General features: G+C 40.7%; 1 protein-coding gene across 4 annotated transcripts in view; it reads right to left on the bottom strand.

The window, feature by feature from the left end:
• The window catches only part of LOC149181007 (putative 3,4-dihydroxy-2-butanone kinase), a 335,118-nt gene that overhangs the window by 234,563 nt on the left and 76,964 nt on the right, over positions 1 to 23,591 (bottom strand). For all 4 annotated transcript variants that reach the window (XM_089416405.1, XM_089416407.1, XM_089416404.1 and 1 more), the window contains 3 exons: positions 3,414 to 3,544; positions 3,226 to 3,318; positions 2,616 to 2,677 (listed from right to left, as the gene is read on the bottom strand). In XM_089416405.1, coding sequence (XP_089272531.1) covers positions 2,616 to 2,677; positions 3,226 to 3,318; positions 3,414 to 3,544 — 286 coding nt within the window. The remainder of the gene's footprint in view (positions 1 to 2,615; positions 2,678 to 3,225; positions 3,319 to 3,413; positions 3,545 to 23,591) is intronic.

Genomic DNA, 23,591 nt, shown 5'->3' with positions numbered 1-23,591 from the left:
ATCCCACTAGCTTCCTAATCCACAATCTGCCCACAACTCCCTAGGCCCCAGCAAATGAAGAAACTGAGCCTCTTAGCTCTGCGCAATCCCGGCAAGGCTGAATCTATCCTCTAGCGAACTGTGTCAAGCCTACCTGACTGAGTAGGATGACGTGGCTCTTCATGAGCCTCTTCTACCTCTCTCTACCTCTGTGTTGGCCCTCTCTCTGGCTCGAAATGATGACACAATCCCTCTGCGTCACCCCTTCTCTATTGCCTTCTGCGTAGGAACAGCTCTGTCTCTCGAGACCGCTGTATCAGCTACAAATTTTCTGATTTAGCTAGTTCCTTCAATTCTCCTGTGATTTGCAATGCTCTGATACCATGTTGAAATTCCTAAGTCTAACACATCAGTTTTTTCATGACAGGTCGAAGCACATTGAGATCAAGTGTCACTATATTTGGGATGTTGTCCAAAGAAGAGTTGTGAGGCTCAAATACATATTTATTGATGAGCAGGTTGTTGATGTTTTGACAAAGCCACTATCCCAGATGAAGTTTTCTTGCTTCTGTGAGAAGCCTGGAGTGACTGAGAATTCCTCTTGGAGAGAGAGAGCATTGAATGTATAGCATCATGAGAAGAACAATATTCCTTGGGCATGGCTGAGAAACCATGGTTTATGGTTGGGAAGATTGTCTTCATTACTCCCTTAGGTCATTGAGTTTGACTAAGAAACCATTATGGTTGGGGAGGTTGGTTCTGAGGCTTGGAGTGCTCCCTTAGGTCATTGTGTTTGATTGAGATACTATATATTTGGGGGGTTTGATATCAAGATAGGGATTCCTCCCTTAGATTATGGATTGAGAGACCTTTGTTTATGGTTGAGGAGATGGACCTTGTGTACTCTCTTAGGTCATTGGTTTTGACCGAGAGACCATTGTTATGGTTGGAGAGATTGAATTTGATTACTCTATTGGGTCATTGTGCTTCACTGAGAAACCATTTCATATGGTTGGAGAGTTTGAACTCATGAATGATATTGATTGATCCCATGGTTAATTGGGTTCTGACATTGTTACCATTGGTTTTGGCCTGTGGGATGAGCTCGATGCTACCAACCTTTCCTTATGATGAAATTTGTACATCTGATGGAGTCAATGAAAAGGACCTCCCTGGCTAAGAGGGAGTGTTGAGAAATTATAGCTGTAGATGGTATTTTCAAAAGAGAAATTTATTGATTCAAGCATGATCATGTATTTGTCAAAAGAAAATTGTAAAAGGCATTTTTCATGACCTTAGAAAAAGGAAAAGAAAATTTGAATTTATATTTATTGGTTTATGACCCCACAAGTGTCCAAGTCGGCCCTCCTAGATCAAGTCAGCCTGGCCCCTTGGAGGCACCAATTCAACCCCTCTTGGAGACTATATATATGTGATCACTCATCCACCAAAATGCACTGAATCATCTCACCCCTATCAGTTCTATGCGAAGAAGATAAGGATATTTGGAGGCCGAAAACAGAAGCCTATATACCATCTTCTATACTTCGCTCTTGTAGAGAAAGCAGGCCGAGTTCTGAAGCATCTTTTTGTGACTAAAGTGAAGGTTCTGTGGCACTGTTTTCTGTGGCTCATGTGAAGGTCTGAGGCGCTATTTTCTGTGGAATCATCCAAGTTCTGAGGCTGAGAGAGAGGCTGAATTTCGGCCCTCTTGGAGACCTGTGGCAGATCTAATTACAGACCTAATTGTGGACAGAATTGAAGGGAACTTTGTATTGGATCTTGGAGGGTTGGCTTGGCACTTGTGGGAGGTCATCTTGCTGGTAAGTATTTGTCTATATGTCTTGTTAAAGGATCTTGTCAAAGATATGCTATTTTGACTAATGTACAAATTGGTTAAATTGGACAATTTCTCATAAGGAAAGGTTGCTGGGTTTTTCCCCTTGGAGTGGGGTTTTCCCAGGGTAATTTTGGTGTCTCTTGTTTCATTGTCTCATTGTGATCTCTACTGCTCTACTGTTCTTAATGGTTGAATTTTCTAAGTGTAACTGCTTGATGATGTGAATGTTCTAAGTAAAACAAAATGTATCATTGGATGTAGTTATCAGATAGAAAATTGCTCTAGCCTACCTGGCTACTAGAAAATCAACACCTAATACATATTCGGGCATTATTTCTGATTTAGTAGTGTTGAGGAAAAGGACGTAAGTTCCATTGTATATACCCTTCTGCCTTTATCTTTTTTCTTTGCTGACATTAATATATTTATGTGAATATAAGTGTTATTTTAAGTAGTGTAATTTTACCCAAAATAAACATAGAGAAATATTTTGATGAGAATAGAAATGTAAAAAAAAACAGAAAAAAATGAAAAATCCCATGAAACAAGTTTTATGAAGCACAGCTTTAGACATTTATTGTGAGTATTTATTTGATAGGGAAGTTATGGTGCGATTTTCCTTTTGATAAATTGATCAAGTTTTCAGCAACAAGTATGTTACAATGGTTTCAACACTTTAAAATCCAAGCATCAAAGTACATCACATTTTTATATGATAAAAAGAAAGCCATTCTCTCAATATGGACATCAAATTTCAATTACTCAATGAGTAGAAAAACACTACAACAAGCTTTACCTCATTTGATTGAATTGGGGCACTAGGCACCGGAACAGGTATTGTTGTCGCTGGGCGTGGTCCTTGACATAAAGTGTGCAACCATATGTTAACCACTTAGTTGATGAACTTAGCAAGCGTTCACAATAGATTACAATATTAGGATAAGAACATGGTATTTTTTGTGCATAAAAAGAATTAATGGGCTTTCTACTTAGCATGTAAATCACGCCAGTTACTCCAATGTCACACAAATAAAATGAGAGAAAACAATTATTGCCAGGGAAGCATGAAAAACACAACTCTAAATTAACAAATTATGACAATGGGATGTATCTTCATGATTCAATTTTCCTTATATCACCGGAGGCCTTTGATCCGGTTATATACATGTTCTTGAGGCTGTTCTATTGTTGTACCCTTCTTTACTTCATTTTATCCTAGTTTTAGCTTTGGCATTTTTTAGGAGTTGTGTTTGCACTCCCACATTGTACTCATACTAGATGTACCCTTCAATCCCATTGACCTAATTTTTTGGTCATCTGTTGGACATTAATAAAATTATCTTTATCTTATCTTATCTTTTAGAATTTATCAGAGTAAACATTTTGTGGATGTCAAGAATGCATACCATTTACACCAACAGGCCAGGAAGGTGCCTTTGTGGGGGCATCTAAGCGTGGAAGAATCATCTGATCAACCTTCATAACAGAGATTGAAAAACCTGTATATCACAGCCCAAAAATAATAATTAAATATTCTTCACAACGCATAAATTTCATAAAGAGTGATCAAAGAAATCAGTTCTCTAGTACCAACCAGCCATATCAAGAGAAGTCATAAAGGAACCCGTATAGACTCGTTCCACAGCAAGACCATGATCTAGTTGTAGCTGAGCAACAGCCTTCCCAGATGCAATCATCAATTCCATCAATGGTGTAGCACCCAATCTAGGCAAGCAAGGTTAAATGTATGTCACAAGGTTTGAATGCCTTCTTGTCCAAAACTTAACACAAATATGCAACAAAGCATAGCAACCTGAATAAATTGCCCACAATGAAATATGATGAAACTAATGAAATACACACAGTAGCATACCTTGCATGTGTGTATGGAGGAAAGAAGAACAGGGTCCTAACTGAACAATAGTTTATACTCAATTTGATTGTCTATTAAATATTTACCTATGTCACCCCACTGTTTGAGTGGGCCTGATGTAGAAAATGAGGGTAGAACCAATTGAATTAGGAATCACGATCACAAGGTTTTTAATTTTTTCACTTTCCAGTTCATTGTATGAAAGAATATATAAAAATAAATAGATAAAATGGCCTTGAGGAGACATTGAATCGAAAAGGAATATTACTTGCCTTAACAAATTGAAGAATATTTGGAGTGCTTTAATTGCTTTAACTGCTTTAAACATAGTAGCAGCCAAGAAAAAGTCACAATTTAGGATCAAATCCCAGGTTGGTCCTTTCATTTGTAACAGCAGAGCAGCAGGGGAGGAGGCAGATAAGAGATTGAAGGAAATGAAATTCACCCACAGTTTTACATGGTCCTATGACCCATGGGGCATCATCTCCAAGAAAAGGGTGGAGAACAAGTCAACAGCCTATATTCACACTCAAAGGCCTGAAATTGAAAAATACATGAACCAAATTGAGTGGATGCCAGACACATTACAAGAGGCTGAGGAACAAGTGATTTCTTCTTCCAGTGCACAGACTCCAAGACAGCAGGAAAGGCAGACTACTGAAGACAGAACAGAAAAGGGAAAAGAACAAGAACAGGGAATAACCGGGAAAAGACCTAGAGAAGATCAGTCACCAGGGACTGATACTTCTATGAAGGAATTCAAACTGAAATACAGGAAGAAGCCCAGAAAGCACATGGACATGGGCAAGGAATCACCGCAGCAAACAGTCATCAATCTCATTGATATTCCAGACTCATCCCCAACTGGAGGGCAATCTTTTCCTGCCACTCCAATTTCAGAAAGGCAGCAGTCTCTTCAAGTTTCCTCATCTACAAATGTCACTGGAGAAAAGGAGGAGACAGTCTTTGATACCTTCAGGGAGATTAAAATCAGGAATGAGATATTGAAAAAGAACACTTATGCTCAGTTTTGGAAACAGAGTGCAACTTCTCAAGGCAGACTTCTCTCAGCCTTTGATTCAGAAAAGGGCAAGATGCACATGGCATTTTTGGAAGCACAGACAGCAGAGCCCAAAACTCCAGCAGATTACAAGCAAACTTCTTTTGAGTTTGATGCCAGGAGTGTTCATCCAATTGATCAGCTGGAAATGCACAAGCAAACAGGTGAAATGATTTCATCTACTCTAACCAGCACTTCTATGAACTTGTTTAAAATGCAGGTAGCTTTGTCAAATGCTCAATCACAGTTAAAGATGGAAAGGATTTCATCACAGTCAAAGGACAACAGAATTAAGTCTTTGGAAGACTTAGTAGTGAGGATTGGGTATGATCCTTCAGATGTAAAAGCAGCAGAAGAAGTAATCAAGAAAAAGGAGTTGGATATAGCAGCTTTGAAGAAGCAGCTCAAGATGCCTGCAACACATGATCCCTTGACCAAGGAGATAGAGGAAACAGAGAGCCAAAAGGCTGATATGATGAAGTTAATAATAGAACAATCCCTCCAAATTAAAAAATGGAAGCAGAGATGGAGAAAATGATACAAGAAAAAGATAAGGCAGCACAGATGGCCAGCACTACTATGGAAGCTCTTCCTCTCTCAGCTCTTCCTACAGCCACACCAGCAACTGCTGCTACAGAGATAGGAAGCAATACAAAACAGCTAGCCAGATCCATGGAAGGCATGAAAAAGAGGTATACAATAGAACTCAGGTTGTCTAGGAAAACATAAAGAATATTTTTGATAAAAGAACCAAAGCTGATGATTTCAACCTGAGAGATAAAGTGCTAAAATGGGACTCAAGAAGAAAAGACAAATGGAAACATGGTAAATTTGAAAATCTTTGGAAAGGCCCATATATTATTTCTGCTTTTAGAGGGAATAATGCAATTTTCCTCAAAGAGTTAGATGGAACAGAATTGCCAGGAGGTCCTGTCAATGGCAGGATGCTGAAGCATTACTTTCTTGAGTACACAGATTTCCTCACTCCATTGTAAATATCACAGTATTTCAGGTTTTTAGTTGGATTATTCATTTGACAAAAAGAAATCAGATTGAAGATAATGCAGATTTGAAGGATTCAAGGCTATTGGTCATGTGTTCTTGACACTTCAAGCTAAGAAGTGCCATCCCCAACTAGAGCCACTGTTAGGGTCCTATAATTTATAGGATCTCAAGGTGATTGAGTATTTCACAGTTTGCAAATTTCAAATTGTTCACAGATTCCAATATTCAATTGATTTCATAAAAAAAAAATGAAAAGAGGGTATATAAAAAAAAAAGAGAGAAGAACAAAAGAGAAAAAATAAGAAGAATAAAAAACCCCAAATGTTGTTCAAATCATTTAGTCTAAGCACGATTGAACAAATTTCAATTTCTGTTGATAGGGTAGAAAATAAAAATCTACCAAATAGTTTAATCTTAGCAAATCAGTAGCTAGGTAGAAATAAAATTGGTTCAATTGTTTAATCTGGACCAATGGGAGAAATAAGTGATAGAGTAAGTTAGAAATGAAAGAAAAAGTGAACGGGTCTGCAAGTCCAAATGCACCCTGCAAATAAAAAAAGAAAAAATGCTAGATTAGAAAATAAGGGTAGGTAGATTGAGAAAAATTTCAAAAGGAAAAAGGACATGATAAGCTCTTTAAGGTTTGATAATATACCTCAATGTCTTTTTCCTAATGTCGGGAAAAGAAGCCAAAAAGGGGGAAAAGGTCTTATATCATTTTCCCTAACCTTATTCTATACCCTATATCCCTATAGTCCGCCCCCCATTTATTTCCCTACCCCACCACTCACTTACCCGTCACATCCAACCTTACCTGCCCCCATCTCTCACCTAATCTCCACTCACTCCACACAATCCGACCGCTAATATGTGTTTCCGGCCCCCCCTCACCCTCCGAAAGTTAATTCGGGGGGGGGGGGGGGGGGGGTTCCAAAATCAATGGTTTTAAACCACTAACGTGTCGTGCTCTCACGATTTCGCACCCCCCCTCTCATATCGCTTACCACTCTCAGGGCCCCCGAAAAATGGTTTATGCCTTCAACTAAACCACCTCCCCATTCTAACCGTTTCTCACTCCTGCCACCTCATGACGCCATCCCATCCCATCTGCCCTATCACCTCCATTCCCGTCGTTGCGCATTCAATTGGCTGGACCATTAGCCAACAGACCCACGCCAAGTCAAGCCAAGCCAATGGCAAACACCTCAAAAATCTACAAATGCACCATCTCATATCCATTTACAAATTTTTTATGTGATCTCGTTGTTTACAGGTACAATTCAATTCCATTCATGCATGCACAGAGAACGCAGTAAACATACTGAAACAACATTATAGTCACAGAAAGCTTCATTTTTCTGCAATTACAGAGCATTCCCCTTCTCGAATCCCACTTCTAATTCATCCCTTTTCTTTCTCCCTCACTGAATTCCCATTTCTTCTCATCCCTTTCTATTGCAGGTCTACTGCAAAATCAACACAATTCCGTTTTCAAAGGTTTTTACAGAAGACAACCATGGCACCCAAGAAGAAAGAACAGGAGGTATTTAACCCAATGGTCCATCCACCATTGGATTTGGATCACATACCACTGGCAGACAGGGATTTTAAGATACATGAAACACTCTCAGAGTTTGATTTATTTGACATATACAGCTGGTGGGAGGATAAATTTGTGGATGAAGTAGATGACATAGGCCTCTGGGACACTAATTTACCTTTCTATATCTTCCCTAAAACCCACAATTGCCCAGAATTGATCAGGAAATTCCACTCATGCTACAATCCACAACAAAGGGCAGTGATGGCCCCAACAGGACATATATTGTTTACCATTGATGCCAAGTCTATTATGAAAATGATGCAGGCTCCTGTTATTGAAGGAACTACTCCCTTTTCCCATGAGATTCTTACTGAAATGTATCAGAAGCTAGATTTTTCTAAGAGAGCTAAAACCTTAGAACTCTTCATGACTGAGCAAACACCTCTGCCAAATAAGAATCCTCCTTATTCCTCCTCTGTTTTCCCTAACAAAACCAGACACATTGTCACTATTCTTTCTTATTTACTTGGCTATTATTCAGATCAGTGGCTTGATGAAGCTATCATAGGTTTTCTATCTATTTTATCAACAGAATCCAAGCCCTCTATCCTTTTCAATTTCAGTCAATTTCTAGCAGATGCCATCCATGAGCAGTTTGTCAATTTCTTCACAGAGGAAGTCTTCCAATACTCTTCAGTTTTGGTATATATGTTTGTTTATTTTCAGGCAGACAGGTTCCAGTTTTCAATGAGCAAGTTGAATGAGGAAGGTGAACCCCAATCTGTTATTTTCTGGACAACATTAGTGATGAAGGACCCAAAAGACTTCAGCTACAAAACATTTGTAGAAATGTTTCTTCACCCAGCAATGAGCCTCCTCAGTGGGACTACAGAACCCAGAATCAGTGAAGAAATTAGAAGGATTATGCAATTGACAGACCAAGCAAGAACAGGTGATTGGTACTTGTACCAAAATTACACTGAATTAAGGGTATATGGCTGTGAGTTGGCTCCTTATAAGCTGCCAAAGTTCCTCCCCATGAGGATCTTTGCACTTGAATACATCAGACAAATGATCAATGCAGATGAAGTGCATTTTGAACTATCTTTTCTCATTGGAGCATTGTAATTTTGAGTTGGAGCATCAATAAGATACTTGATCGGTTTTGACCTGGTGATGTCTTCCCTTCTGTGTTGAATGTATCTCTGTTTTATTCATTTATGCATCATTAAGTCTTATTGTAAAGCAGAAATTATAGATTAAGATATGTTGTTGGAGCACCTTATTTCTATCTGTGTTTACAATCTAAATGTTTTCTTCTGATGTATGATTAAGAAATACTTAACTACTTTTTAATCATTACTGATATCACTTTTCTGTCATCTCATTTCTCATTTTGCTTTTAGATCCAGTATAAACAGTTAGCTTGCCTTGTAAATGCTCTGGAAAATTGATGTTACCACCCAGCCTTTGACTCCATAGCCCAATGGAAAGGATTCAAATATGATCTACCCCAACCAAACAAACAAACAACCAAGCAATCAATTAATAAATCTCTTTCATTTTTATATCTAGCCTAACACATTAGAACACTGAAAATAAAGTCAAATCCTAAAAATACAGAGAGAGCCCTCTCTGAGTCTAGGAGGGCTAGATCCTAGACTCCTAAGTGGTTTGATGTATCTTTTGTGACTTTTGTCTTGCCAATCTTCAAAATCACAAAACGATAACATAGTGGCAACCATACTAACCCCAAAAAAGCATTCGTTGCCACCATAGCTTAGCCACCAGAAAGGGATTGCCTATCCCTGACTAGCCAAAATTGGAATCACAACCCCTACCTATCTTTTTTTTAGCATGGAATAAGCCTTTCTTCACTTGTTCAAGTCTAGCCTAAAAGCAAAAGCTCTTTGGCTCTCTGTTACAATTCTCTACGATTTCAACAAGCTTGCCCAATTAGTCAAATTGATAATTGCTAGTAAATAATTTTAATTAGGCTTTTAATTTCCATGATAGATGGATATTCTATATTTTTGTGTGGAGGAGTGAAATTATGCTGAGCACAATCACTTCTCAACTCAAACAAGTATTTCCTGTTGTGTATAATTATGCCTCGCAAATCCAAAACAAACCAAAAACAAAGAACATGGAATTGGATCATCTATGCATCCTAAAAGTCATTGGGGCAATGCTCCATTGACAGTGAAAATGCAGCCCCTTGACTAAGGGACAGTTGAAAGGTGGGAGAGACACAAGAGCTATTCTCACCAAAACTACGTATACAACCCTATGAAAAATCTCACTCAATCGTGCCATTTATTTCAACAGGTCACAAGAGATCAAGGAAGATGTTGTAGAGATGATCACTTGCTCAAACAAGTACCCAATTGTCATCTCTTAATATCTAGTACACCAAATCAAAAGATCGACTCTAATTGCTAGGTCCCATCTCTCTTGCATGCAACTTCTAAATATTGATCAGGCTTCTTATTACAAAATCTAGCATGCAAAGCCTCACTAAACAATCTAGATTGACAGGAACAATGGGATTAGTCAACACTATCATCTCATTAAGTATTCCCTTGCTATTTTGTGGTCGGATACAATCCCCACAAGTGAGGCTCCCCTCATAGATCTAAGGAATTAAGTAATCCAAGTAATTTAGGCTAAATACTCCATAAGGGTTCTACTACAAAATTCACCAAAGGATAAATATTTAAAGATTAGGTTTTTGAGTGAGCTAAGTTATAATTCCAAGCTAGCAAGTTCAAATAGCCCTAGGGATAAATCTATAGCGCTTAGTAAGACCTAAAGAGGCTTAAATAGGCTCCCAAACACATGCAATCCAAAAATTACACTTTGCTTTTATAAACTAGGGTTCCAATCAGCGTAATTACAACATGCAAATATTTATAACAATAATATCAAAACAACCCAAATTTTACAATAAACAAGTGAAAAATAAGGGTTATTCAATGAGTAATCTAAATCATGGGTCGAGTTGAGTCGAGTGGTATTTCCAACACAACTCCATCCTACTTTGTTTGGAGTTGAAGGATGAAAAACCCCTGGAACCTTTCAAGTTTAATGTTTCATGACTCAAGAAGACTTGTTACCCACCAAAATGGGTAACGCATAGAAGAAAACGTTTCTCCTACATTTAACAGCCAATCAGTCAGCCATACAACCAGTAGCCCTTGCCAACCACCATTAGTTGATGATATGCCATGTGCCTCAGCCACTTGAGTCGGCCATGTTCTTCTCACCCATCAGCATTAGCAATTGGACAAAGGTGGGCTTCCATTCAAAAGGTGGTTTGATCACTTTGCAATCTGGTGCTTATACTCGTTTTTTTTGGGGCATTTAGTTTGTATTACAGGGTGATTTGGAAAATTGGCAGACCTTGACCATATTCTTGTTCTCTCACCTCACCAGGGGGCTAATCTTTGATCCTAGTCTAATGGGGCCTCCCTTAAGGCCCTTTGGGTTATAGGAAGGGCACTACCTGGGAAGCCATCATTGAGATAGTGTGTTCCATATTCCCTATATCATACTTAATACCTTCCATCCACATTACAAACCCTATATCTCACCTCTATTCTTCAAGTACAACTTGTCATTGATTTCTAGGGATTTTCCACTCACATGTTCACATACTTTGAGTAGGCCTGAAAACTTTTCCTTGGGAGGTTCATACAGCTAAAAGAAACAGAAAGAACATATCATGGCCACAATAAAACAAAGAAAGAAAAGTCAAAATGAAAAATATAGTCAAGACATAAGAATTAGCATGTGGGCAAAAGCCTAGCATGAGCTCTAACTATGGCCATCACCCGGTTCCCAAGCACATGATGCTCTATTACATCAAAAGGAACCCTTGCATGTCCCAACCCTGATGAGCAATAAACTGACTAATATTAAAGGGGTAATAAAACTGCTACATCATACAAAACAAGCTCTAACCCTCAATCTATGAGCGGTAATACAAAGAAAAACCAAGAAGTAGAAGGTGCACATGAGGGGTGGAAAAAACAAGCCCGAGTTGGTAACTCATTCATCCACGAATGATCCCTCCTCACATCCATACACTTATGATGTGGACACCCCCATCAGCAAATCCCTTTGGCCATGAAGTCTTATCCTCTCCATTACCACATTATTATTCACTAACACCTATCAATTGAAGGGTGGACCAAGGTTACTTGGGAGCGGCGAGCGACATTTTCAAAAGCTCCCGGGTGGAGAGTGAATCAGGAGCGAATTTTTATATAATATATATTTTTACATATTTTGATGCATATATGTCAACAAAAGCATGTAGACTCTATAATGATGAATTAGATATAAAAAGCATAAAAACATGGATTAAACCATATAACATCAATTATCTAGAAGTTATAATCTTCATCAACCATGTCCACAAGTTACAAGTTCTCATTTATATAGCATGTAAGGGTGCACATTACCAAAATAGCATTGAGTGCAATCCATCTCTGAACTGAAAATACATCAACAAATAGGCCCTCGATGGCCTCTAGCATCCAAAAAAATCATGCTACAACAAATAGCTACATATCATCAAAATCATTGCCTATCTTGGGCTCTTTGTCATTAATATCACCATCTAAGCAATTAACATAAGATAGAAAATAGGTAGCATGTCAAGTCAAGATTTATTTTGAATGATGGGTACATTTTTTGTAGGGTCATGATAGAGGATTTTGACAACCAATGTCACTAACATCAAGGTACATACAGCGATGGTGCTCTTGATTAAATACGAGTCCCATACCCTAGTACATAACAAAATCCAATGGAAACATTGCAATCCCCCCAATCCTGAAATCTTGAAAAACTGATAAGTCTGTTGGATTTTGAAGGAGATCTAAAATTCTACTTTCTCCATATGAAATCCAATGAGGTCAAAAACACTCTCAAACATCCCGAGCCATTTCATGGTCATGTTAAAAATTTAAGTAAAAGGATGAAAATGAAAGATAAAAGAGAATGTCACTTTTATTTTAAGAATTTAACATTACCATGAATTGCATATCAATACTAGGGCCATAGGCTTGAATATTAAGTTGCCCTACTAAAAAACTCTTGTTTCTTTGAAAACAAATTGTGTTTGGAACATCTTTGTGAGAGAAAATTTGTGAAAAACCCAGGGAGTGAATTTTTTTTTGTGGGAGCGAATCGAGAGGGACCCAGGAGCGCGGGAGCGAATTTCATGAGCGCGCTCCAAGAGCGAATTCGAAGGGGAGGAGGGGAGGGCACTCCCCCACAACCATGGGTGGACTAGGGAATTGTTATTTCCCCTTAGGGGTTGGAAACACTTAATAGGGTTGACTTTAGCTACCCCTACCTAGGGAGAAAACATATTTGTGAGTTCATGGCCCTGATTTTGGAAAGGGATCCTTGTTTCATGTATTAAATTGCCCTAAGCATTCAAGTTTGGTTGACTTAGATGCATTATTGATCATGGTCCCTAATGATTGGTTGCTTTCACTAGAATCCATGTTGTTTTTGTCAAGTGGTTCAACATCCCAAACCTTGGGCACCCACTCCCCAAGTACCTAGTCCCTTCAGAGGAGTACATGGACCCAAAGAAGTGAAGTGTTGAGAGTTTGGAGCCTCCTAGCAACATTATCAGATGACTCATGTCCCAAATCACATCCAACACTTAGGATGTTGGTTGACTTTGAGCTAGATTTCAAGATTCTTCATGATGACGAGGTTGGAGCCAGCATGCCCCCCGGCTGGCCTTGACACAATTTAATGGGGAGCAATTGATTCAGAGCTCAGATGAGGATGGTATAACCCTGAGAGACTAGGAAGGGCTTGTTGCACCAGAGGAAACCATAACACTAGAGAGGAGGCCCTGTTTGATAGATGAAGACCCATGAGGGCCACTTCATGGCACCCTAGATAGATCTTGGGACACCACATAGGATATTGAGGTCAATTTGAGGGCCAAACCTCAAATCATGGACTTTACAGGCATCTAAACCCTCTTGGACACCTCATCACCCTTGGACATGGCATTTGGATAATTTTTTATGTATGAAGTCAGCATTAGAGAGGTTACGACTCGCGTGCGGGCAAATTAGGGCCTATTTTGATAAAGCTAAAGGGTTGGCGTGTAGCCCAATTACATTTTAGCATCAAACTTATTTTAGGGGATTTTGTAGGCATAATTATTAGTCCTAATCCGCATATAAATAGAGGATAGGCTCATTGAATAGGATCATTATCACTCGTGACTGTTTTTGGCCCTCTTGGAGATTTTCAGCCTTCTTGTATCTTGTGGAGATGTGACTCTATGGTGTACTTTGTTATTTGGAGCTATTTCTTTGGTCTTGGAGATGTCATTTTGGAGCAATAAAGGCTTGTTCATGCATTTTATCTTGTAAGTGTGCCTGGGTTTGATAATTTTTTGTATCTTGTGTCTTATAAATGGAATGGTTAATTATTTAGGGTTTCTATTGTGCTAGTTATTGTTGAAAATCATTGTATGGAATCTAGATGATAGTATTGCATGCATTACTCACTTATAGAATGTGAATGGCAATCCCATTGGTGAATCTTTAAACTAGCTCTCCCAATTGATTTTGCTCCCTCACAAAAGTGATAGCTAGGGTTTTGAAACCTAGGGTTTCATCATTCCCTTACTCCTTGCCAAGATTTAGTAAATCTTTCACTCCCATAGACTCCATCACCCAAGGACTAGGCATTAGCCTTGGTCACTTTGTTGATCATCCATAAAACTTCACTTAAATCTCACCTCACTCTAAATCTAATTTTCAACCCCCCAAGGACAAGCCTCTAGCTAGGGCTAGGGTACGAATTTCAACTAGTGTTGCAGTTGTTAGCCTATGGGAGGATTCAACATTGGAAGGAGAGTTGATTGCCTCAAAATCAATTCCCTTTACTGACTAATCCATCCATTCAAAGGTCTTGCCCTAGGTAAATTTTACCCTATAAAAGCCCTAGTTTCCCCTAGGCTTCAACTTGGAGCTTATTGAAGGCTTCTTGTTCCATAAGTTGAAAGTATTCATTGTTTGGAATCCTTTTCTTGGCCTTGTGACTCTAGATTGATCCTATGGATTTCTATTTCTCAAGCCAAAGATCATATGTGCCCTAATTAGGCTATACTAGAGGATGTGAATTTCCTTATCTGCTTGCTAAGTCTTGTTCTTAGGAAAAGTTGTCCTCTATTAGCCTGTCTTATCACCTTATCCCTTGGACTTAGCGTAACCTTTAGGTGACCTACTAAAGGGAAGCCTCCCTAGTGGTGAAAGTCCACAAAAGAGCAGGAGGTAGTGGATGTGGTGACAGTGGGCAACACCTGATACTGTTGTCCCTTGTTCAAGTATTTCCTTGTGTGCTTCCATCACAAGACCTGCTAGAGTTTGAGGCAACAAGATTGATTTTATTAAACTTGTTGAAGGATCTTGATCCAGGTGGATATTGGTGGCCACCCACCTATTCCACCTAGACCTCTAGTCGGTTTCCTCTGTTTCCTTGTTTATTTCAGCATTTACTATTTTTAGCAGTTTTTCGGGTCCTGAACTTTTGGAGCAGTTTTGACCCCCTAAACGGCATTTTTTAGAGGTCCATTGCAGGCCCGTAGATGTAAGCAGGAGCCTACCACAAATCTTGTAGTACTCGGAGAGACCTTTCAACAAGGTATTGTACACGCCAAACCAGTGTTGTAGGAACCATCCCCCCCAGGATCCAAATGCAGATTTGCGTCCCGTACGTATCCGCCACCGATCATTCGGCAAAACCACGGATCGGAAAATCGGATCCACGATTCCTCCTTTTTTCGGCGATTCTTGCAAAATTGGATCCATGGGGGCCCGATTCACAGCTCCTACTGCCCAATCCGTGGTTCCTACTGCCCAATCCGCAGATCCGAAAAGAATCGGGTGGGGATCTATGGAGGTTCGGGTGTGTATACACCGTGGATCATGAACGGATCCGAGAGAAGGTAGACGGTTCCGGGGCCTTTTTTGGTTTTTTTTTTTAATTTCAAACTGTTCTATGAGGAACTACACTTTCTCAATACTCCCAAGGTGCCCCTTGATGCTCCCTAGATGCTTCCTGGATGCTCCCTAATGGTAATGTTAAAGTCTTAAAGTAAAAGTGACATTCTCCTTTATCTTTCATTTCCATCCTTTTACTTAAATTTTTAACATTACCATGAAATGACTCAGGATGTTTGAGAGTGGTTCCAACCTCAGCAGACTTCATATGGAGAAATTAGAATTTCATATCCCATTCAAAATTCAGCAAACTTAATAGTTTTCAGGATCAATGGGATTGTGGTGTTTCATTGGATTATATCATGTATGAGGGCATGTGATTGGCATTTAATCAAGAGCAACAAGCCCTATATGTGCCTCAGTGTTGGTGTTATTGATTGTTGAACTCCTTTGTCATGGCCTTAGAAATTATGTACCCTTCAATCAAGTCAAAATCATTGATCAGGCATGTTAATCTTTCTTTACCATATTATAAGGCTTGGATTAAGCTGTTTGATCAAAATTAGGCAATGTTGACTAAAATCCCTATAGAATTGAAGTAGAGGCAACAACTAGACAAGAGAAGAGGAATCTAGATTGTAGATGGTTGATGCTTGAATAATTAATCATTGATGTACAATGGATGCCATATCTATCTTGATTTATGTAAAAATATGCATGTTTTCATGTCTTCTACAACTAATTTGGTATTTGGGATGTTTGTTTTGAATATAAATGCAAAAAAATATAAAAATATATCTATATATAGTAGACACTTCCGAGACGCTTCCCTTCCAAGATTTTTGGAAAATGACGCTTCCGCATCCCCACTTCATGCAAAATTGCACCAAACAGAGATAATATGACCAAGTTACGAACCCAGGAAGTTGGCTCAATGTTGCACAAAGCAGGGACGAAATGGGGACGTTTTTTGGAAGCCGGGACGCGGAAGCGTCATTTTCCAAAAATCTAGGAAGCGGAAGCATTTGCGGAAGCGTCTGCTATATATATATATATATATATATATTGCATTTATATTCAAAACTTGCGTCTACTATATTTATATATATATAAAAAAAAATTGCTATATATATATATATATTTGCATTTATTTATAATTTTTTCGGAAGCTTGACGCTTCATACGGCTGAAGCGTCGTCCGAAACGTGTTTCGGATGGCGCTTCCCCCACAGATCCGTATGGATCGCAGATCGGGGTTTTAATCGGGGGGGACATTTCCTACAACACTGAGTTAGCTGCCCAACTAACCCCAACGGGGCCCACAAATTCTTGTTGTTACATCTCCTGGGGTTAGGGTTTTGGTTGTTTAGGGTTTTCTCTTGTTGTTCAATAATAAATAAGCCCTTGAGCTTCATTGTAACACAGTTCAGAGACATATAGCCGCCACATCTCTTCTCAAAGATAAGCTACCATCGCCCGAGCTAGTTTATTTCCATTCTATTTGTAAGCATATTTCAATATTTGATATTAATGAAGTGAAGTGTTATTTTTGTTGCATCTCTATATTTATGGTTATATATGTAATTTGTTGCGTTCATGTTTAAGTTCGGATCAGTGGTATCAAAGTAGTCTGCTCTTTCTCTGTTTTTCTTTGCATGTCCCCAACGAGATCAGGGTATAAGAAATTAGGGCTCGAACTAGTTGAACCTTTGCAAGACCAGCCTCGCAAACATCGACGACCTCCCACAGCGGAACAAAGGAAAGATGAAGGGGCAGGAGATCCTTTCAAAATATTGCTCGAGGAACCTCTCGAGGGATAGAGGAACGCGATGATGGATAACTTTGCCCAGATCCTCCGACGGCTACCCACAGGCGACGCATCTTCATCCAACAGCCACTCCTTTTAAGGTACAAGTTAACTTTGATATTCCCATATTTGAGGGCCAAATAGATGCAAATGCCGTAGATAAATGGTTGACTCTGTTGGAACGGTATTTTTCAGTGCATGACTTTTCCAATCAGGAAAAGATTACTTTTTCACTTCTCAAAGTCGCCACACACGTCAAGGACTGGTGGGAAACCTAATGTGAACAAAAGGACGAGAGAGAATCCTCACTATTTTCAGCCGCACCCACTTGGGATTCTTTCTGAGATGCCATCAAGGAACAATATTACCCTGTCGGGAGCTATGAAGATAAATACATAAAGTGGACCACGCTACGGCAGGGAAGGGACCAAGATGTGTCGGAGTTCACAAATGTTTTCCATACCCTCCGCACAAAGTTGGGTATCAAGGATTTTGAGCGGCATTTGGTACTCAAGTACCGCAGCTATCTACACAAGTACATCCAGGACAAGATGGAGTTCCTAGACATCTCTTCGCTCAGCACGGCATATTGATACATTGTCAAGATTGAGCAGAAGTTTAAACAGAAGAAGCGAAACTTTGGATCTGCAAATCCGAAGCAAGGAAAAGGTGCCCCCAAACCACAGAGCAAAGGCCAAAGCCAAGGCGGGGCGACCCAGGACAACTCGTCGAAGCCGCAAGCAAAGAACAACACCACGAAGACAAAGAAGGACACGGGAAAATGGTGTGAGTTCCATAAGAGCTTCACTCACAACACAAGTGATTGTCAGGCCAAGCAGTCACTGGTGGCCAAGCTAAAGGTTTCTGATTCAGATGCATGTTTTGACTCTGAGTCAGAACCCGACAAGAGGAATAACAAAGGGAAGCAAATTATTGACGCAGAGCCCAGTGCCACTATGGCCACCACCAAGATCCAGAAGAATGAGCCTGAAGATCCAGAGGAGAGGGAACGCCTCTTCCACTTACAAATGTGGGTGAAGGGTTCTCTGCTGCAGTTCATTGTCGACAGCGGGAGCCAAAAGAAGCTCATTTCAACAGAGGTCGTGAATCGGTTGAGCCTACCGACGACAACACATCTGCAGTCGTACACCATCGGGTGGATTCACCAAGGACGAGATCTCCACGTCAACCAGCAGTGTCGCCTTCCCTACAACATCAAGCCCTTCACGGATGAGGTATTGTGTGATGTGGCTCCTTTTGAAATTTGCAATGCATTATTAGGACTACCATACTTGTCGAAGCGACATGTTGTATATGAGTCTAGACCTCGCTCTGTGATTATTACTTTGGGCAATAAGTTGTATAGGATACCAGAGGTAGCCACGCTTACTGCCATCTCTTTGATCACTGCAAAGCAATGCAGTAAGATCATATCCCAAACTAGGAAATTTGTTTTCCTTATGATTCACCCTCAAGGCAAGAAGAAGGTTGTGGTCTCGGCTTTCAGATAGGGCTCCTCTACACGGCAGCAGCAAATGGACAAGGTCGTGAAGGAGTACAGGGACATTTTCACCTCACCTACAGGGGTACCTCTACACTGTCAAGTCAAGCACTCCATTGATCTGACCCCGGGCGCGCCACTACCCAATGGACCAATCTATCAACATTCTATTCTTGAGAACGATGAGATCAGGAGGCAGATTCAGGATTTGTTGCAGAAAACGCACATCAAGCCAAGCTCATCACCCTGTGGGAGCCCGATTGTATTGGTACAGAAGAAGGACGAGACCTAGAGACTTTGTATTGACTATTGGGCGTTGAACAAGATAATTGTCCGGAATAGGTACCCAATCCCACGGATTCATGACCTTTTGGACTAGCTCAAGGGGGCCAAATATGTCAGCAAGATTGACTTGAAGTTTGGTTATCACCAAGTGCCTATTGAACCCTACGATGTGTGGAAGACTGCCTTCAAATCCAAGGAGGGCCTTTTCGAATGGTTGGTCATGCCCTTCGGATTGACGAATGCCCCCACAACCTTCATGAGATTGATGGACGGCATCTTGTGACCCTTCACTAATGCATTCGTGGTGGTGTATTTAGATGACATCTTAATCTTCAACCAAAGTTGGGAAGAACACCTCCACCATATTCAACGGTTCCTTCAAACCCTGCGACAACACAAGTTGTGTGCCAATTTGGAAAAATGCACTTTTGGCATGACCCAGGTTCAATATCTAGGGTACATCATTGATGAGCAGGGTGTGCATGTGGACCCAGCCAAGATACAAGTCATTTGGCATTAGCCAGCCCCAACCACTCTAACAGAGCTCTACAGCTTTCTGGGCCTTGCCAATTTCTACCGCAGGTTCATGTTGGGGTTCTCTCATATCACTCTACCTTTAAGTCAAGTCACCAAGGGTGAAGCGAAACCAAAGTTTTTTTGGTCTGAAACCCAACAAAAGGCGTTTTCCGAGTTGAAGCATCGCCTCTGCTCTACACCAGTGCTCACATTACTAGACCTGCAGCAACCATTTGAGATTGAGACAGACGCCTCCGACTATGCTATTGGTGCAGTTCTTACTCAGCAGGGGCATCCAGTGGCTTACCACAATGAGACACTTTCAAACACAGTCCGAAAGTATCCCACTTACGACAAAGAAATGTATTCCATTGTGCAGGCATGCCGTCAATGGAAGCATTACATTCTGGGGAAGGAAACGGTCATCCACATAGACCACCAACCCCTACAATTCATACAAACACAAGGGAAGTTGCAGAACGATCGCCATTAGAAATGGTCCACCTACCTGCAACAGTTCCATTTGAACATTAAGTGCAAGAAGGGAAGCACCAATAATGTTGCAGATTGCCTCAGCCGACCACCAATCATGGCGCTGATCATTGTGCTCAAATCCTATGGGCACGAGACTTCGAGGTGGCCGCATCTTTACCAGAGTGATCCAAAATTCAGCAACACATACCAGACACTCCTAGAAGGGAAGCAAGTTCCAAATTTTCACCTTCAGGATGCATTGTTATAACACCTGGGACCAGTGTTGCGGGGGAGCGCCCCCCCCCCTTCGAACCCGCTCCCGAAACGCGCTCCGGGCGGGAGCGGGTCGGGAGCGCGCTCCCCAAATCGCTCCCGGACGGGAGCGATTTTCGGGAGCGCGCTCCCGTAAAAAAATTTGCGCTCCCTGGTCTGTGAGGGAGCGCTTCAGGGAGCGATCGCTCCCGCGCTCCCGGAGCGCTTTTTAATGCCCGGGAGCGATCGGGGAGCGATCGCTCCCTGATCGCTCCCGGGCATTAAAAAACGCTCCGGGAGCGGTTCGGCGGAAAAAAATTCCGCCGGACCCGAAAAAACAAAAAAATTTAACTAATTTTTTTTGGTTTATAAGCCCAATGGGCCAAAAAAAAATCATTTCAATGAGATTGAGCTTGAGCTTGAGAGCTGAGGAAGAGCAAAGGAGCAAGGAGCAAGAGCTGAGGAGCAAGGAGCCAGAGCTGAGGAGCGAGGAGCAAGTGCCAAGGAGCGAGGAGCAAGCTTGCAGAGGTAAGTAACTTAATCATTTAGTTAGTTTAGTTGGTTAGGTAGTTAGTTTGTTTAGTTTAATTTACCTGTTTGAGTTTAAAGATCATTAATTTAAATTAAATTAATAAATTAAATGAATTAATCCCAATAAACTAAATTAATTTGCAGATTCAAGACTCAAACCCTACAAACATCAAACACGATGGACCTGGGGATTTTTATTGGCATTTTCCTCTTCCTGGTCCCTTTTCTGGTTATTATGGTGGTGGAGAGTAGGAAACGGAGGGGGCCTGAAACTGAAGAGGTGGATGAAGAAGCCGGAGGAAGTCAAATAGGTGAAAACCCCAGTGAGGAGGATGTGGAGGAGGGTGAACATGAGGGTCAAAAAACTAAACAAGACCAAACTCCATTGTGGAAATATGTTCAGAGGGCTGAAACAGGGAGAGGGGGTGGAACCACTAAATTTCATTGCCCCCATTGCAACACTGATTACACAGGCTCATACACCCGTGCTAGAAGACACCTTTGCGGGAAAAGGGCATGGGATGGAGAGAAACAAATAGGAATCAGAACTTGCAACGCGGTGTCAACAGCAGATAGAGCCAAATACATAAAGGAAGAGGAGGACGCCCAATACAAAGCAAAAAGATCAAGGGTTTCTTTGAAAGCTCACAAAGAACTCCTTCAGCATCCTCCCAAGGCAGTGGATATGGACATGGAGGCTCAAGGTCATCATCTTTACGCCATAGAACCATATCAGATTTCCTTGATGAGGGGTGTAGGAATGATGTGGATTCAAAAATTTACAGGTTCCTCTATGCAAATGGGATACCATTCAATGTTCTACGCTCACCTTATTGGCACGAAATGGTTTCTGCCATAAATGATGCCCCTAAAGGATACAAGAGCCCTGGGTATGACAAGGCAAGAACTGTTGGCCTTGATCATGAAAAAGCAAAAATATCACATTCTTTGAATAAAATGACAAGTTCTTGGACTGACAATGGGGTGTCCATTGTATCTGATGGATGGACAAATGTAAAAGGCAAGCCATTGATAAGCGTTCTTGCTGTGTCCCGAAGTGGTCCCATTTTTCTAGCTGCACATGATTACTCAGACAAGTTCAAGACCGCTATCAACATTGCAGAAGCATTGCTTGAAACAATTGAGTGTATTGGCCCATACAATGTCATCCAAGTCATCACTGATAATGCTCCTAATTGTAAGGCAGCGGGAGCAATTATTGAGGATAGATACCCGAACATATTTTGGTCTGGATGTTTGGTTCACACATTGAACCTTCTGTTGCATGATATTGTCAAAAACAAAAATGAACAATACCAATGGATTGGTGATTTGTACAAGAAAGGAAAAAAAATGATAAAATTTATTACAACTCATAGCAATACCCATGGCCTTTTCCGCAGTCACTCGAGATTGGAGTTGCTGAAGATTGCGAGGACTAGATTTGGTAGCTATTACCTCACCTTCAGGCGCCTTTTGAAGGTAAGAGAGGGTTTAGCTAGCATGGTATCAAGTCCAAATTGGCAGGTGTTAAAGGAAAGGGCTACAAATGTAGCTGACATTGCAGGTTTTGAAACGGTGGAGGAGGCCGCTCTTGATGGGCAGTTTTGGACAACTGTGAGACAGGTATTGGATTTCACCAAGCCAATTTATAACATGATTCGGTTTGCAGATACAGACAAACCAGCGATTGGCGAGGTGTATGAGCAAATGGATACCATGTTGGGGAAATAAAAGACATTGTTAATAACAGAGATCCCGACTTGTACAATCTGATTCACGATTGTGTGTGTGAACGGTGGAAAAGGCTTAACCTTCCACTACATTGCTTGGCGTATATCCTTACGCCAAAATACTACTCAGATTCTTGGTTGGGCAAACCTGCAGCAGGGGTGGTGTTAGGACCAAACCCCATTTAGATCGAGAGGTAACTAAAGGATATCTGGATGCATTAGAAAAGTTGGTGCCTGACAGGGAGGAATGTGCAGCTGTGCGCCTTGAAATAGGCAGATACTTCACTGGCAGTGGTTTGTATGGTAACTTCCATGCAATGGACGACAAAGATAAATTTGATTCTCTCACATGGTGGGAAACATATGGCGGCGACGGACTTTTGCGAAAATTGGCATTGAAAGTTCTTGCACAGGTTGTAAATTCTTCTTCTGCAGAGAGGTGTTGGAGCACCTATAGTTATATACATAATGTGAAAAGAAACAGGCTCAACGAAAACCGAGCAGAAAGCTTGGTTTATGTGCACTACAATTTGAGGTTGTTGAGCCATTACTGTGATCGGGCTAATGAAGATCCCACATATAAAATTTGGGACAATCACCCTGAGGACGACAATTTGGAGGATGGCATTGTACATATGGAAGAACTAGAAGATGAGCTTGTACGGGATGAAGCTGCAGCAGCCATGCCACCTCCACCTCCACCATCCAGTAGCAGTTCTCGGGGCCCGAGTCTTGTTCCATTGCTGTCGCCACCTCCATCGACACCCTCGCGTGGAGGCTCTAGTTAGACTCCTAGAAGACCACCACGACCTACTTATACTCCTGGAGACTCTCGTGGCAAGGGCCACTTGTAGATTTACAGTTTACTTGTCTTTTTTAGTTTCTATTAGACTTGTCACTTTAGTTTTCATAACTGTTCAGTGTTGAGTTTTGAGTCCTTGACTCTTGACTCTTGACTCTTTCATATCATTATGACATTATGATATTTTTTGTAAACATTATATCACTGTGACAATGAAAATTTGAAGTTTGAAGTTGGGCCTTGGCAATTATAACTCATTGGTAATGATTGTGAATTATGAATATGATGCTTTGTGAAAGACTAAAGTTGTTTCATTTCATCTCATTATTCATGTTTCATTTTATAAATTTTTAACATTTCATATCATGTTAACAGTTAGAAGTTAGGACTTAGAAATATCTT

The sequence above is a fragment of the Pinus tabuliformis genome, chromosome 3_2 (assembly GCF_031772625.1).
Source record: "Pinus tabuliformis cultivar Carrire ecotype Pingquan chromosome 3_2, CPIR1, whole genome shotgun sequence".
In the NCBI taxonomy this organism is placed as follows: Eukaryota; Viridiplantae; Streptophyta; class Pinopsida; order Pinales; family Pinaceae; genus Pinus; species Pinus tabuliformis.
Note: the sequence above shows the minus strand (reverse complement) of the source record. Positions and strands in the feature narration are given on the sequence as shown.